This window comes from Carcharhinus amblyrhynchos, chromosome 14 (genome assembly GCF_965287045.1).
Source record: "Carcharhinus amblyrhynchos chromosome 14, sCarAmb.v2.hapA, whole genome shotgun sequence".
NCBI lineage: Eukaryota > Metazoa > Chordata > Chondrichthyes > Carcharhiniformes > Carcharhinidae > Carcharhinus > Carcharhinus amblyrhynchos.
The window spans coordinates 25276267-25293645 of NC_137337.1; the positions used below are offsets into that span (position 1 = coordinate 25276267).

General features: G+C 42.5%; 1 protein-coding gene across 3 annotated transcripts in view; it reads left to right on the top strand.

Annotated features, from left to right (window-relative positions):
• Window positions 1–17379, top strand: part of fancm (FA complementation group M) — a 118764-nt gene that overhangs the window by 75849 nt on the left and 25536 nt on the right. For all 3 annotated transcript variants that reach the window (XR_013888548.1, XM_080202466.1, XM_080202467.1), the window contains exon 13: window positions 1795–1947. Coding sequence is in view for 2 of the 3 variants with exons in the window: in XM_080202466.1 (XP_080058592.1) it covers window positions 1795–1947 (153 nt within the window). In the remaining variant the exon portion in view is untranslated. The remainder of the gene's footprint in view (window positions 1–1794; window positions 1948–17379) is intronic.

Consider the following 17379-nt stretch of genomic DNA (forward strand, 5'->3'; position numbering starts at 1 on the left):
ATTTTCCTCCCATTGGAAGATGACTTGGTTCTTGGACATCTAATTGCCATCTTGTTAATTCTCTTTGACAGTGCTAATTGAAGCTGTTTTCATCTGTTTTCATAGTCTCTTAACATTAAACTTAACGTCTATTTTGCTCCTAAACAAACTAATGATCGAATTCGGAATGATTCATTATATGGAAGGGTGAATTTTAGAACCCTCCTTACTTACTGCTGCTACAGCTGCACATTGCCTATGATTTGTTGATGTGCACAAGCTGCATGAGAGGTCCCATTGGCAACATGGTTCTTTTCCAAATGGAAAGGGGTTGACCAAAATGATGGTAATGTTGGTGCAAATTTCTCAAAGGGATATTGATTGTAAATTATTTTCTTGCATCATTGAAGAATGATAGCAAAATTCTAAACATCTAAAAACTATCATTTCTGCATAGCTTATTGCACTTAGTTTAAATATTGTATTTAATGCTTGTTTTTTTTTAAATAATCCTCTATGTATAACCATAATGCATTGTCCTTTATCATCTTTCTGCACCTTTTCACCATTCTCTAAATCATCTCCATTGCGCAGCTAGTTGGGACTTTATCTGCTTGGTTCCACTTGTATTTATCTGATCGTAGCTAAAATATTTCCAACCATATCTGACAACTCCAGAGATAATGGTGTAGTTATCCAACAATCTACCCTTGGTCTGTATTTCTTGATCATTTATATGTTGTAATTTACGGCATTACCCATATTAACAAGATGGACAGCTAGCTTTACCTCTGAAGCCATCATTTTTTAACTCCCTTCAGAAATTCTATACCTTTTACTTCCAATTCCATCCCTCTCGATGTCCACTGTGCTAAAGCTGACTCCTTGTTACCCATTATTGGATTCTGAACCTAGCTTCTTATTTCATACCCACCATATCATAAAGAATTTCTACTTACATCTCTGAGAAGTTACACACCTCTACCTCTCCTTCAGCCCATCTGCTGATACTCTCATCCATGTCCAGGCTCTCTAATTTTAATGCTGTCCTTAAGGCTCCTATTTCCCCAGCAATTTAAAGTTTTCATCCTCGGCCTTAAATTCATTCATGACCTTACCCATCCCCATCTCTATAGCCTGCTTTAGTTCTACAATCTCCCAAACCCTATACTTTGGCTGCTTGTGAATTCCAGAGAATGCCTCCAGTGCATAAGGAGGCCGTTTGGCCCATCAAGTCTGCACCAACCCTCTGAAAGAGCAGCTTAGGCCTTATCCCTGTAAGCTTGTGCATTTACCATGGCTAATCCACCTAACCTACCCTACACATCGTTGAACACTAAGGAGCAATTTAGCATGGCCAATCCATCTGATTCCCCACTCCAAAATTAGTGGTGCACCTTCAGCCACCTAGACTGCATGTTTTTAAAGGCATTCCCTCAACCTCTCTGCTTCATCAACTACCTCCACATCTTGAAGATGCTCAATAAAACACTCCCTTTTGATTAAATATTTATTCACATCTCCATATATCATCATCTTGTGGCTTGGCATTCAGTCTGTGTCTTATCCATCAGTGATGTATAACGCTTCCCTTCATTAAAGACACTGTAATTGATCACAGCAATAAAATACTATTCCTAAAAAAAAAACTTCCTGCAAATTTTGAAGTCAGTTTCTACAGCCACCAAAATTTGTTTTAGTGTAAATCTTTAACTTCCATTATTCTTTTGTGCAGGAGAAAAACTGGGCTATGATTCAGTGGGAAAATAAATGAAAAAATCCAATTTGGTAATCATTTCTATTTGTATGTTACAGGAACATGAGAGTGGTGCAATTCATGAGCTTTCTCTGTCTGAATGGAGCCTTTGGCAAAATCGTCCATTTCCTACTCATTTTGTTGACCATTCTGATCGTTGCCAGCACTTCATAGACATTATGGACATGATTGATTTGATGAGACAAGAAGAGGTCAGTGAAATAATCTATCAAAAGTATTTTTTTAAGTTATCAGCTGAACACTTAAGAACTACTTAAAAACTGCACTGTAACGTGCACTAGTAAATTTGCTTCCAGCAAAATTCTAAATTGCATACTTTGTTAGAATATGTCATTGCCTTATCTCCCAATTTCTTTCTTTTGAGTGCCTTCCAGATCTCCCTTAATGGTTAGTGTACTCCCATGTCAGCAGCAATGCATTCTTGACTAACTGCAACATACACTTGATGGTAAAATCACCCACTTTTTTGGTTACACTATTCATTCCTCCAACAAATTGAATATAAATCAAATCTGCATTTTGTACAGTTAACAAAAAGATGTGCATTGTAGTCAAAAAAATGTCATTGTACAGTTGTTTGTTAGCAGGTTTGATGTGAACGCTGGCCAGGATTTCCTCCGTTTGAAAAGGTGCCACACAAAGTTAATACATGAAATAAGGGCTCATGGAGTTGGGGTTGTGCATTAGCTTAAATAGAGGATTGGTTCATGTACAGGAAGCTGAGAGTAGGAATAAATGGGACGTTTTCAAGGTTGCAGGCTTTGACTAATGGAGTGCCACAAGGATCAATACTGGGGCTTCAGCTATTCACAATCCATATTGATAAATTAGAGACTAATGTATCCAAGTTTGCTGATGAAACAAAGCTAGGTGGAAGTTGAAGCTGTGGTGAGGCTGCAAGGAGACACAGACAGGCTAAGTGAGTGGACAACAGGATGGAACATAATGTGGAAAGTTGTGGGCTTATTCATTTTAGTCGTAAAGGATAGAAAACCAGATTTTTTAAAAAAGGTGCAAAACTTCTAAATGTCGATGTTCAGAGAGATATAGGTGTACTCATTCCTGGATCATTAAGTCAGCATGCAGGAACAGCATTCAGTTAGAAAGGCAAATGGCATGTTAGCAAGACAATGTGCACAGGAGCAAGGGTGTCTTACTGCAGTTGTACAGGGACTTCGTGAGACCATCTTGGTGTGTTGTGTGCAATTTTGGTCTCCTTGTCTGAGAGTGGATATACTTGCCACAGAGGGAGTGCAGGAAGGGTTTGCCAGGTTGGTTCCTGGGATGGCAGATTGTCGTATGAGACGTTGGGTCAACTGGGCCGGTATTCACAGAAATTTAGAAGAAGAGGGGATCTAATCGAAATGTATTCAATTCTGAAGGAAATATTTATTTTGGAAGCAGCACAATAAAGGTTCCCTAAATTGATTCCTGGGATGTGAGGATTTCCTCTGATGAGAGATTGACTAAATTCTCGAGCTTAGAAGAATTAGAGGTGATTTTGTTGAAACAATCAAGATTCTGAAGAGGCCTGATACGGACACAGCTTGTTTTCCCTAGTTGGGGATTCTTAAAACTCGGAACACAGTTTCAGGATAAGGGGGCAATTATTTAACACTAAGGGGCAGAGAAATTTCTTCACTCAAATGGTTGTGAATTCTCTATCCCAGAGGGTTGTAGATGCTCCATCAGACAGATTTTTGATCACTTAGGGAATCGAAGGATATTGGGAGCAGGCAGGTAAGTGGAGTTGAAGTCCAAGATCAACCATGATTGTATTGAATGACGGAGCAGACCGCCTGCTCTACTTAAATCTTGTGTGATTTTTAAAAAAATGTGTTTTGTTGTACTTATCAGATTAACCAGTAAATATAATTTTGGTAATTAAGGAAATTGGTTAGCTGGACCTGAGATTGAATCTAACCCAGACTAATAGAACTGAATCTCATCCAATACCTAGTGATAAGGATAATAAGTGAAAGGCATTTAGGTATTGTTCAGGTCATGGTTATTGGCATCTTCTGACCCCTAGTATGTATTATTTTCCATTGTACACATCAGTTTTGTGCTGTAAGCCCATTCTCTATGAACAATTGGTGTGATCCACAGAACTCAGGTGGGAGGGAGCTGTTCTGGATTTGAGGTTGGGGCACATTGTAATACAGCATGGCTCGGATGATAATGGTTAATTCAGATTTAAATGCTGGAAATGGAAAATGTTCCATCACCCAGTATCTTACCTTGAGGACAACAATCATATAAAAGGAAAAAAATACTAGCAGCTATCAACGTGAACCACATTTCTCTTTTGTTTCCTTTGTTGAATGCAGAAATGTCATTTGAGAATAAAACAAAGAGTTGCATTGGTGGTGAACTGTATTGAAGCTATTTTTGCAAGTTTAAAAATTGGTTTCAGTTGCACAGTGAAATTCAATGCTTAATTTTAAGTGAAAGTCATTTTAAACAAATCACTAACTTTAAATTGTCTTATTGTCAAATGGATGCTATTACTTTAAAGAAAAAAATGAAAATGAGTTTGTAAATTAGATTGAGTGTAGTATGTTTTGGGATTTTCATAGTTCTTCTAATTTATTGGTTTTATGATATTTGCATTATGAAAATTAAACACTGCTGACAGGGTTGGATGTTTTTGACTTGCTGCTCTGATTTCATGGATGTAAATAAAACCATTGTTAAAGATATTAAAAATACCACTTGGGCTTTGGTGTTTCTCTTGATAACTATAGAAACTGGAACAACATAAATACAAAAATTAGACCTGCGGATGACCACTTAATTTCCTTTTTCAGTTTTCTGACCATTTATGTCAAGGCTGCTGCAAATGAAGTTTAATGTATTTTCAAATAGAATCCCTAACTGCAGAAGGATGCCATTTGGTTCATCGAGTCTGCACTCTCTGGCACAGTATCTAACCCAGGCCTTCTCCCTGCCTTATCCCCATAACCCCACACATTTACTATTGCCAATACCTCCTAACCTGCACATCTTTGGACTGTGGGAGGAAACCGGAACACCTGGAGGAAACCCAAGCAGACGTGGGGAAGACTGTGCAAACTCTACACAGTCACTCAAGGCCAGAATTGAACCCATGTTCCTGATGCTGAGGCAGCAGTGCTAACCACTGATAAAGCTTGCAAGTGAATAAAACTTAAAAGAAGGTGCGCAACTGCAGATAGTTACTTGCCTAAAATTGATTTAGCATCTATACAATATAGGGCTGAGTTTTCCAGCATTAAAAAGTATCGGAGGTGTCTTAGTGAGCTGCAACACTTGGTTAGCCTGCCCTCCATACAGCACACTAAGTGAAGGAGTTGAAACTAGGAACGGCTGCCCTGAGAACGATTAAGCCAATTAACGTGACTCTTGACTCGTTACTACTATTTGACTGGTCCCTGTTCCAATTAATTGGAGGTAGGCATTAAATGGCTGCTGAGCTACTGTGATCAGAAGCACTCATCAGGTGGCAGGAGGGTAAACCCAGCATCTGAAAAATCCATCTTCTGATTTCAGGTGGCACCATGGACTTCTCTTTTGAGCAGAATTAGCTACACCCCTCTACTCCACCCCACCCAATACCCAGCTTTCAGGCAAGCTGTTCTTTGCACCAAGCACACCTGGCCCCGCATTGTCATCTACTTACTTCCAATGTCTCAGAAATCTGATGCCCTTCCTTCTATGTCAACTCTCCAGTCCCGTATTAAATCTTTCAGTCCTCCTATTCCTATGCTCGCTAGCACTAGGAGTAACCCTGAGGTCACTATTTTGAACTTAGGGTCAGATGGCCTACTCCTGCTCCTATTTCTTATGTTCAATATCTTTCTTATGCCTTAAAATTTGCTTTCAGGACGTCAGCCCGCTTCCTACCTTTTATGATTGGTACTAAAGTGGATCACAACCTCTGGCTGTTTACCTTCCCCAGAATGAAGTTATGCAGTTGCTCTGTGATATCCTTCACATCCTGAAGCAGCAGAAGCACCTTTGGTCCCTGAACAAATCTATCTCTGTTACTCTTTTTCTCTCTCCTTTCTCCCCTCCTGTGCAACTGAGCCACTCATGGCGCCACGGACTTGGCTGTTGCTGCAGCCTTGAGGAACCATTGCTCTCATGTATTCCAAAGTGGAAAAACCAATTGGCAAGTGAGATCAACTTGGGGCTCCTGTATTACCTGCTTGTTTTTTTTTTCACCTGCCTGGAAATAATCTATTCCCTATCCGCCTGCAGTGTGGACATCTCCCCAAAAGTGCTATCCATTAGTTCTCTGCCTTGTTTCAGCTGTTGGTTGAGTTCTGAAATTCAGCGCTAAAGCGTCTGTAGAACTTTCACTTCCTGTATATGTGTTTGTCCAGGACACAAGCTGCAGCCATGACTTCCTACATGCCTCAAGAGGTATGTACCACTTGACTGAGCTGCTCTATCATACCTTAATCTTGCAAACTATTTATTACAAGGAGAAGAATTGACCATTTGCTCATCAATCAGCTTCTTCCCCGTACTTTCTTTCTCCACCTCCCCCGCCTCCCTTCTCCCCGCTGCCTCTCTGCCCCCTGAACAGAAGAAGGCCATCTGGCCCATCAAGTCTTTTCTGCCATTCAAATAGATTATGATTAATCAGATGTGATAATCTTCCACTTTCCCGCCTTATCCCCATAACCCTTGATACATATATGATTAAAAATCTTCTATCTCAATCTTGAACATACTTGACGCCCCAGCCTCTACAGCCTTCTGTGATAAATTCCACAGATTCATTACCCTTTGAGAGAAGAAATTCCTCCTGATCTCTATGTTAAAAGGATGACCTCTTACTTTGAGATTATGACCTCTGATCCTAAACTCTCCCACAAAGGGAGGAAACAACCTCTCAGTACCTGTCGAGCCCCTGATAATCCTATATGTCACAATAAGGTTGCATCTCATTCTTCCAAACTCTAATGAGCACAGCCCCAAATTACTAGGCCTTGGCCTCTCCTCATAAAGTCCCTCCATATTCAGGACAACCAAGTGCACGTTCTCTAGACTGCCTCCAATGCCAGTATATCTTTTAGATGAGGGAACCAAATACTGTTCACAGTATTCCAGGCTTGGTCTAACCTGTGCCTTACATAGTTTTAGCAAGACTTTCCTATTTTTACACTTCATTCCTTTTGGAAATAAAGGCCAACTTTCCATTTGCCTTCGGTATCACCTGCTAAACTTGCATGCTAGCTTTTGATGAGTTATGCACGATGATCCCCGAATTCCTCATGTGCTGCAACTTTCTGCAGTCTTCCTTCATTTAGTGTTCAGTAACTTTATTCTTCCTAGCAAAACGCATAACTTCACATTTTCCTACATTATATTCCATCTGCTCACTCATTCGATCTGTCTGTCCGTTTGTAGACTGTATGTGGGTGATGGATGGGATGAGCCGGTAAAATGACAAGTGAGCCAAGAAATCAGGTTTGCACCCAATTTCTCGTCTCTTGTGATCTTGCCGGCACTGGATATCTGACATGTTCTTTAAAGTAAATTGTTTAAATTTATTCAAATACTAATTTACATAGAATTATTGAGCCCGGGCCAGAATCATCCGGGCTCACTTGCCTTTGTGGCCTTCGTCAAGGATCATGTATGGCTCCCCCCATCAAAAGGGGTCAGGCGTGATGGCTTTGCTGGTAGACCCAGAGGCCTTTAAGGCTCCCTAGGAGGTTGGGCGTGGGGGAGGTTCCCCTTGGGCAGTGCCAGCCTGACACCCTGGCACTTCCCACCAGGCACTCTAACAGTGTCAGCATAGCATCCTAGCAGTGCCAAGGGACTAGGGCTACTGGGGTGGAGGGGGAAGAGAGGGAGAGAAGCCTGCTTGGTGGGAGTAACTTTTTCAGATTAATCCATATTGTATCAGAAATGGATGACCTCATATTTTCCTGTTGAAAGACCTTAGTGAACCAGATGGGTTCTTACCGTAATCAGCAATGGTAATTTTTATTTCCACATTTTTATTTCATTCAAATTTCACCAAGGGATTTGAACCTTGGTCCACAAAATTACCCTGGGTCTCTGGATTACTAGCCTAGTAACAAAACCAGTAGGCCATTGCCATCCCACCCCCTGCATATTCCACTGTTGACTTGGCTATTTTTTTCATTCCATTTTGCATCTTATTACTTTGTTTTACATCCTTTTTATTGATTTATATAATGTTCCTAGTTCACAATTCCTTCCATTTGTGAAACTGTTTTCTTCTAGCTTGATCTGTGATTTATCTCATTTGTTGTCCAAACATTGAATACAGGAGTTGGGATGTCTTGTTGAAGTTGTACAAGACATTGGTAAGGCCACACTTGGAATACTGTGTGCAGTTCTGGTCTATTATAGAAAGGATATTATTAAACTAGAAAGAGTGCAGAAAAGATTTTACTAGGATCCTTCCGGGACTTGATGGTTTGAGTTATATGGAGAGGCTGGATAGACTGGGTATTTTTACTCTGGAGCGTAAGAGGCTGAGGGGTAACCTTGTACAGGTCTATAAAATAATGAGGGGCATGGATAAGGTAGATGGTCAATATCTTTTTCCAAAGGTAGGGGAATCTAAAATTAGAGGGCATAGGTTTAAGGTGAGAGGGGAGAGATACAAAAGTGTCCAGAAGGGCAATTTTACAGAGGGTGGTGAGTGTCTGGAACAAGCTACCAGAGGTAGTAGTAGAGGCAGGTACAATTTTGTCTTTTAAAAAGCACTTAGACAGTTACACGGATAAGATGCATATAGAAGGATATGGGTCAAATTGTGATTAATTTAGGAGTTTTAAAAAAAGGGGTGGTATAGACAAGTTGAGCCAAAGGACCTGTTTCTGTGTTGTAAACCTCTATGATTCTATGACATAATTTGTATAAGTCAGTTTTGACCTTTAGGGATATATTTAATCTTTCAAGTGGTTTTGGTTTGGGCCACAATGCAGATGTTAAACACATTGGACAGATTATTTATTGATTGGGACGAAAGGGTATTAATGTGTGAAGTTCTTAAAAGATTGTTGCTTTAATTGGAACCAGGCAGTTGGTTTGTTTGTTCTGGGAGCAGCAGTCTGCTTTCGTATTTGGGAAGTCATCTGTGTGACTGATTTAAATGTTGGCCCCAGCAAGTTGATGAACAAGGACTAGCTGTGACTGTGACACTACACTTTGCACTCTCGCCTTTCATTCTCCTCTATGTACTTTGAACGGAATTTTTTTTCTGTATTGCGTGCAAGAAACAATACTTTTCACTGTATCCCAATACATATAAGAACATAAGAAATAGGAGCAGGAGTAGGCCATCTAGCCCTTCGAGCCTGCCCCGCCATTCAATAAGATCATGGCTGATCTGTCGTGGCTCAGTTCCACTTTCCCGCCCTCTCCCCATAACCCTTAATCCCCTCTCTTATCAAAAACCCATCAACCCGCGTCTTAAAAATATTTAGCGAGGCAGCCTCCACCACTTCAACGGGCAGAGAATTCCAGAGATTCACCACCCTTTGAGTGAAGAAGTTCCTCCTCAACTCCGTTCTAAACCGCCCCCCCTTTATCTTGAGGCTGTGCCCCTAGTCCTAGTGTCTTTTTTGAGTGGGAAGAGTCTCTCCACCTCTATCCTATCCATCCCATTCATCATCTTATATGTCTCAATGAGATCTCCCCTCATTCTTCTAAACTCTAACGAGTACAAGCCTAGTTTATTCAGCCTCTCCTCATAGCTCAACCCCCTCAACTCCGGTATCAGCCTAGTAAACCTCCTCTGCACTCCCTCCAAGGCCAAAATATCTTTGCGCAGGTGCGGCGCCCAAAACTGCACACAGTACTCCAGCTGCGGCCTCACCAATGCCCTATACAGCCGCAGCAAGACCTCCCTACTTTTATATTCAATCCCCCTCGCTATGAAGGCCAGCATCCCATTCGCCTTCCTGACCACCTGCTGCACCTGCAAGCTGGGTTTTTGCGACTCATGCACAAGGACCCCGAGGTCCCTCTGCACCGTCGCCTGCTGCAGTTTTTCGCCACGTAAGTAATAGTCCTTCCTACCATTCTTCCTACCAAAGTGGACCACCTCACACTTGCCAACATTAAATTCCATTTGCCATTTCCTGGCCCATTCGCCCAGCCTATCTAGATCCTTCTGCAGACTCTCCACACCCTCCGCACAATTTGCCGTTCCCCCAATCTTGGTGTCATCAGCAAATTTCGACACCCTACACTCGGTTCCCTCCTCCAGATCATCTATATAAACGGTAAAAAGCTGAGGCCCCAGCACCGACCCCTGGGGCACTCCACTAGTCACCATCCACCAATCCGAATAGCACCCGTTGACCCCCACTCTCTGCCTCCTATTTGACAACCAATCCTCTATCCACGCTAACACCCTACCCCCAACTCCATGTCCCCCGACCTTCTGCAATAACCTCTTGTGAGGTACTTTGTCAAACGCCTTCTGAAAATCCAGAAAGACCACATCCACCGGCTCTCCTCTATCCACTGCCCTAGACACATCCTCATAGAACTCCAGTAAATTTGTCAGACACAACTTCCCTTTAATGAAACCGTGCTGCGTCTGCTCTATCAAGCAATTCCCTTCAAGATGCCTCGCAATTTCCTCCTTAATGATGGATTCTAACATTTTACCTACCACAGACGTTAAACTAACCGGCCTATAATTCCCCGCCTTTTGCCTGGCACCCTTCTTAAACAACGGCGTAACATTAGCCCTTTTCCAATCTTCCGGCACTTCCCCGGAATCCAGCGACGTCTGGAAAATAACCACCAAGGCATCCACTATAACCTCCGCCATTTCTTTCAGAACCCTCGGATGCATGCCATCCAGTCCTGGGGACTTGTCCACAATCAGTCCCTCCAGTCTGTCGAGCACCGCCTCTCTAGTAATAGTAATGTCATTAAGACCCTCCGGTCCTACCACCTTTCCATCGCTAACACCTGGCAAATTATTCACATCCTCCTCCGTGAAGACAGAAACAAAAAAGTTATTCAATACCTTAGCCATATCCCCATCCCCTACCACTAGGTCCCCTTTCTCATCCTCGAAAGGACCAACGTTCACCCTAGCCAGCCCCTTCCTTTTTATATATTTATAAAAACTCTTGCTATCCTTTTTTATATTAAGCGCTAGCCCAGCTTCATAGTTTCTCCTACCCTCCTTTATCAACTTCTTTGTCAATCTTTGTTGACATTTAAACCTCTCCCAATCCTCTGCTCGCCCACTACTCTTAGCTACTCTAAATTCCTCCGCTTTTAATTTAACACTTTCCTTCACCTCCTTCGTTATCCACGGCTTATTACCTCTCCTCCTACGGTCCTTTTTGACCATTGGAATAAATTTCTGCTGAGCACCAAGAAAGATCTCCTTAAAGATCCTCCACTGCTCCTCAGCAGACCCTCCCTCCAACGCGCTCCCCCAGTCAACATTCGCCAATTCTTCTCTCATCCTACCGTACTCCCCTCTATTCAAACAAAGGACGCATGTCCGGGAACCCACTTTCTCCTCCTCCATCTGCACCAGAAACTCCACCATACAATGATCACTCTCTCCAAGAGGATCCTTCACCGCAAGGTCCCTAATTCTACCTGCCTCATTACATAGCACCAGATCCAAGATAGCTCGCTCCCTCGTCGGCTCCAACACACACTGTTCAAGGAAATTATCCCGGCAGCATTCCAAGAACTCCTCCTCGAGCCCAGCGTGTCCAACATGGGTCGACCAATCAATATGCAGATTGAAATCCCCCATAACTACGGCCGTCCCATTCCTGCACGCCGCACTTATTTGCGCGTTAACAGCCCGCCCCACCTCCAGATCATTATTCGGGGGCCTATAGACGACACCCACCAGCGTCTTCCTCCCTTTGCTGTTCCTAATCTCCACCCACAACGATTCCACTTTCTGCTCTTTGGCTCCAATATCATCCCTTGCTACCACCTTGATGCTATCCTTAATCAGCAGAGCTACGCCACCCCCGCTTTCCTCCCGCCTATCCTTCCTAAACACTTGGTACCCCTGGACATTCAGCTCCCAGTCCCTGTCACCTTGCAGCCACGTCTCTGTAATGGCCACCAGATCGTATCCATTTGTGTCGATCTGCGCCACCAGCTCATCCACTTTATTCCGAATGCTTCGTGCATTCAGATAAAGCGCTTTCATCCCAGTCTTCACTTGAACCCTATTTGCCGTAACGCCACCAACCATACTCACGCCCCCTACTCCCTCTATTATTGGGACATCCTCGGCCTCTTCCCTTACCTGTACCCTATCCTTAACTTTAGACCTCGTAACGTCACCTACCCTCGCGCACACACACCCCCCCCCCAGTTAGTTTAAAGCCCTGTCTACAGTCCTCTTTACTCGATTCGCCAGCACTCTGGTCCCAGCACGGTTCAGACCAACCCCATCCCGCCCGAACAGGTCCCACCTACCCCAATACTGGTGCCAATGCCCCATAAATTCAAACCCATTCCTCCCACACCAATCCCTGAGCCACCCATTCACTTCCTTAATCCTGTCAACCCTACGCCCGTCTGCACTCGGTTCAGGCAGTAGCCCAGAGATGACCACCTTGTCGGTTCTACTTTTTAATTCCATTCCCAGCTTTTCATACTCCCTCCCCAGATCCTCAGTCCGCACTTTGCCTACGTCGCCGGCACCCACGTGTACCACAACGACTGGATTCTCACCCTCCCACTCCAGTGACAAGAATAAATCAAATCATCCCATCCAGGCTCACCCTTCTGCCCCACAGATTTAGCATGGCCAATCCCCCTAACCCACGTATCTTGGAGGCACTAAGGAGCAACTTAGTTTGACTAATCCACTTAACCTGCACATCTTTGGACTGTGGGTGGAAATCACGTAGACACATGGAGAATGTGCAAACTCCACACAGATGATGACCTGAGGCCGGAATCGAACTCGGGTCCCTGGCGCTCTGAGATAGCAGTGCTAACTGCTGTACTGCTCTAAAACTGATGATACGCTCGTGCAGTTTAGCTAGTCAGCCAAGGTGAGATACCAGAGTATGCCAGTTGGTGTATATTACCAATTACTTGCAGTATAAGGGAGAACTAAGGGGATAAAAACAAAATACTGTGGATGCTGGAAACAAGAACAGAAAATGCTGGAAAATCTCAGCATCTGTGGGGAGAGAGTGTTGCCAACATTTTGAGAGTGGATGACCCTTCGTCAGAGTTGAGAGTATGATAGGACACTGATAAGGTCCATCCAAACGTAAAAGTGAAGTGTCTGGCTGGCAATGACTCGGAGGTACTAACTGCATCATACAAATCCCCTATATCCTCCAGTTTATTCACTAGATATGTTCAAATATTGTATTTTAAATGACAAGTGTGTTGCTGGTATTTGAGCTTCCATCTTGCCAGTATTTCCCGATCTTCATTCCGCTCTCCGCCAAACTTTTTTAAAAGTGAATTGATTATTAGCGCTTCTCATTTCCAACTTGGCTGTCTGTGAGAATTCTTCATTGCGGTTGGCTGCTGGGACATCTCGATGTCATTGTTGCAGCCAAACACTGAAAACCTCTATTAAAGAAAGCGCTACAATCAATCACAAACCAATTGAGTTAAAATTCTCGTCACGGAGATTGCTAGATTAAACTGTTGTCTGAATGGTCAGGGCATCAAACGTTACGGGGAAAAGGCAGGAAAATGGAGTTGAGAAAAACATCAGCTATGATCAAATGGTGGAGCAGATTCGATGGGCTGAATGGCCTGATTATGCTCCTATATCTTACGGTCTAATTGGTTGTATTACTTAAAAGCAGTTCAGGAAGTTCAGATCATCTTGGGAAAATAAATAAATGGAAAACAGTTATTACTTAGCATTCTATATTTAATTCAGCATAGATGCATAATTTTATCGGAACTATGAATAAAGAGAAATATTGTAATGGAATAAAATCACATTTCTTTGGACTATTAAAGTAACATTACATCGGCATTGCAACAAAAAGCATTTATGGCAGCATTCCAAATGCATTAAACATTTGAAAATTAAGACCCAATTCAATTTAAATATTAAATGGTTTATTTGAAACATATTCTCACTTGAATGGGCGATTTTGCAATGCTGCACGCTTGACGTAGAATTGAGAACTCTGAAGTTTTTTAAGATGTACCCTAACTTCAACCACAGGAAATGGTATTTTTTCATTGTTTACTAAACCAGCAATCCAGCAATACATAGATATGAACTTGGATTGACCATATTCACCCTATTGCATTGGTTTCTTTTCAACAGATCTCACCTGAGACTTGGGTATAGATACCTTATGATAACTTGCTAAATCATATGCTTCACTAACCATAAGAAGTCAGCTAACAACACTATTGCCGTTAAATGCAAAGAATCAGGTACAGAATGCAATCAAAAACCAGGCAGAATACAGAGTGCAGGGAGAAATTGGAAAGGAATTTAAGAAATCCAGAGAGAAAAGATTAGAAGGTAAGACAACAGGGAACTCAAAATTCTATAGTTAAAGTATTAAAAGCATAAGGATAGCTAAAAGAATGGTGGGGGCATCAAGGATAGAAAGGAAATAAACTTGTGGAGACAGGGACATGACGGATGTACTTTTGTGATTCAGATTTTTTGAATGAGAGCCTTTATTGCCCATCACTACTTGCCCTTCAGAAGGTGGTGGTGAGCTGCTTTCTTGATGCACTGCAGTCCCTGGGGTGTAGGTACACCCACAACACTATTAGGGAGCAAATTCCAAGATTTTAACCCAGTAACAGTGAAGGAATGGTGATATATTTCATTTCCAGGCCAGCATGGTGAATGACTTGGAGGCAACCTCTAAGTGGTGGTGTTTCCGGGAAGGTGCTACCTGTGGAACCTTGGTGAGTTCCTGCAGTGCATCTTGTAAACGGTATACAGGGTGCCAGTGTTTGTCGGTGGTGGGGAATTGAATGTTTGTGGAAGGGGTAGCAATCAAGTGGGATGCTTTGTCCTGGATGGTATCAATCTTCTTGAGTGTTTTTGGAGCTGCACTCATCCATGCAAGTGAAGCATATTCCATTACATTCCTGACGTGCCTTGTAGATAGTGGATGAGCTTTTTGGAGTCAGGATGTGAGTTGCTCACTGTTGAATTCCTAGCCTTTGACCTGCTCTGATAGCCACTGTATTTAAATGGTTATACTAGTTCAGTTTCTGGTCAGTGGTAATCCCTAGGATGTTGATAGTGGGCAGATTCAGCAATAGTAATGTCATTGAATATCAAGGGGCAAGGGTTCGATCATCTCTTTTGGAGACGGTCACTACCTGGCAGTGTGTGGCGCAAACATTTCTTACCACTATATCAGCCCAAACTTGAATATTGTCCAGATCTTGTTGCAAATGGACATGGATTGCTTCAGTATCTGAGGAGTCGAGAGTGGTGATCGTTCACCTCATGGTACTGAACATTGTGTAGTCATCAGCAAGTATCCCCACTTTTGACCTTTATGATAGAAGGAAGATCATTGACGAACCAGCTGAAGATAGTTGGGCCTGACCCTGGTGGAATCCAAACTTAGTATCTGTGAGTAGGTTATTGCCGAGTACGTACTACTGATAATGACCTCTTTTGCCACTTTACTGATGATCAAGAGTAGAATGATCGGGCAGTAATTGGCTGGGTTGTGTTTCTGTTTCTTGTTAACAGGACATACTTGGGCATTTTTCCTACATTGCCAGTAGATGTCAATGTTGAAGCTGTACTGGAACAACTTTGGCAAGGGGCTGGCAAGTTCTGAAGTCTACAGTATTGCTGCTGGACTATTGTTAAGGCCCATAGACTTCGCAGTATCCAGTCCCTTCAGCTGTTTTCTGATATCACGTAGAGTGAATCAAATTAATTGACATCGGTCAGTCTGTGATTCTGGGACCACAGTAAGAAGTCTCACAACACCAAGTTAAAGTCCAACAGGTTTGTGAGACTTCTTACTGTGTTTACCCCAGCTTAACGCCGGCATCTCCACATCATTCTGGGGACTTCCAGAGGAGGCTGGGATGGATCATCCACTTGGCACTTCGGATTGAAGATTCTTATAAATACTTAAGTCAAATATTTTGCATTGATGTGCTGGGCTTCTCCAAATATGAGGATGGGAATATTTGCGGAGCCTTTTCCTCCAGTGTGTTCTTTAATTGTCCATCACTGTTCATGGCTGGATGTGGCACGACTGCAGAGTTGGTTGTGGAATTGCTCCGCTCTATTATCTGCTGCTCTCTTGTTTGGCACACAAGTAGACCTATGCTGTAGCGTCACCAGGCTGACACCTCATTTTTAAGTATGCCTGGTGTTGCTCTTGGCATGCACTCCTACATTCTTCTTTGCACCAGCGTTGATCCCCTGGGCTTTGAGGAATGGTAGAGTGAGGAAATTGGTGGGTCACGAGGTTGCAGATTGTGGTTGAGTACAATGCTGCTGCTGCTGGTGACTCACAGTGCCTCATGAATGTCCAGTCTTGAATTGCCAGATCTGTTTGAAGTCTATCCCATTTAGCATGATTGTAGTGTCATGCAACAAGATGGGGGCTATTCTCAATGTGAAGACAGCACTTTGTCTCCACAAGTACTGTGTCGTGGTCATCTAATACTGTCATAAACAGATGCATCTGCAGTAAGCAGGTTGGTGAGGATGACGACAAATATGTTTTTCCCTCATGTTGGTTCCTTCACCATCTGCGCAATCCCAGTCTTAGCAGCTATTATTCTTTAGGACCTGACTAGCTTGGTCTTCCCTAAAAAGCTGCTGGCGTTGCAACTGAATTAGAGTGGGATATTTGGATTATCTCTTTAAGAAATCAAAGTAATCTGGCAAGTCTTGTTATTTTCCTGTTAGCAATAGTTAATTATCACACATCCCACAGTAGAAAAGTAGAAGTTTTCATCTTTTACCTTTTAGTTTGACACAAAAATTGGCTTCAGGATTCTTATCAGATATTTCATATCCTAAAATTATTTTTGCTGAGCATATAGGAAAATGGATACATGTGAGACCCAAGGCTGCATACACTGAGGTAGGGTTAGAAAAAAGGCCATTTCAGCTAAAGGACCCTATACTGGCATGTATGTTCTAATGAGCCTTCTCCCACCCTAGTTCATTTAAGCTGACCTGCTGCATATCCTTCTATACTTTCTATTCTCCATGTGCTTATCTCATTTCTGATAAATATTACTTATCTCAACTACTACTCCTTGTAGTTTGTCCCTTATTATTTGAGTGAAGACATTTCTCTTGTATTCCCTATTGAATTTATTTGTGTTCAAGTGAAAAATGCAGCTATTTGGCTATAGTGACTTTACCCTCTCACTCTTGAGAAAACCAGATTAAGATTGTTGGAGTTTTAATTGAAGCCTTTCTTGCAAACTATAGTATCGACTAAGTCCAGTTCTCCGACCAGTGGCTCACCAGGGAGAGCCCTGATTCAAGAATTTTTCAAAATTTATAGTTGAGATTCAGCTACAAGAAATTAGCATGCTAATCAAAAGATGTACATTTGAAACAGGAGTTCTCTATATCCACACTCAACTGTCAGTTCGGTTTATATCATGCCTAAAGTACGAATATAATTGACCAATTGCAA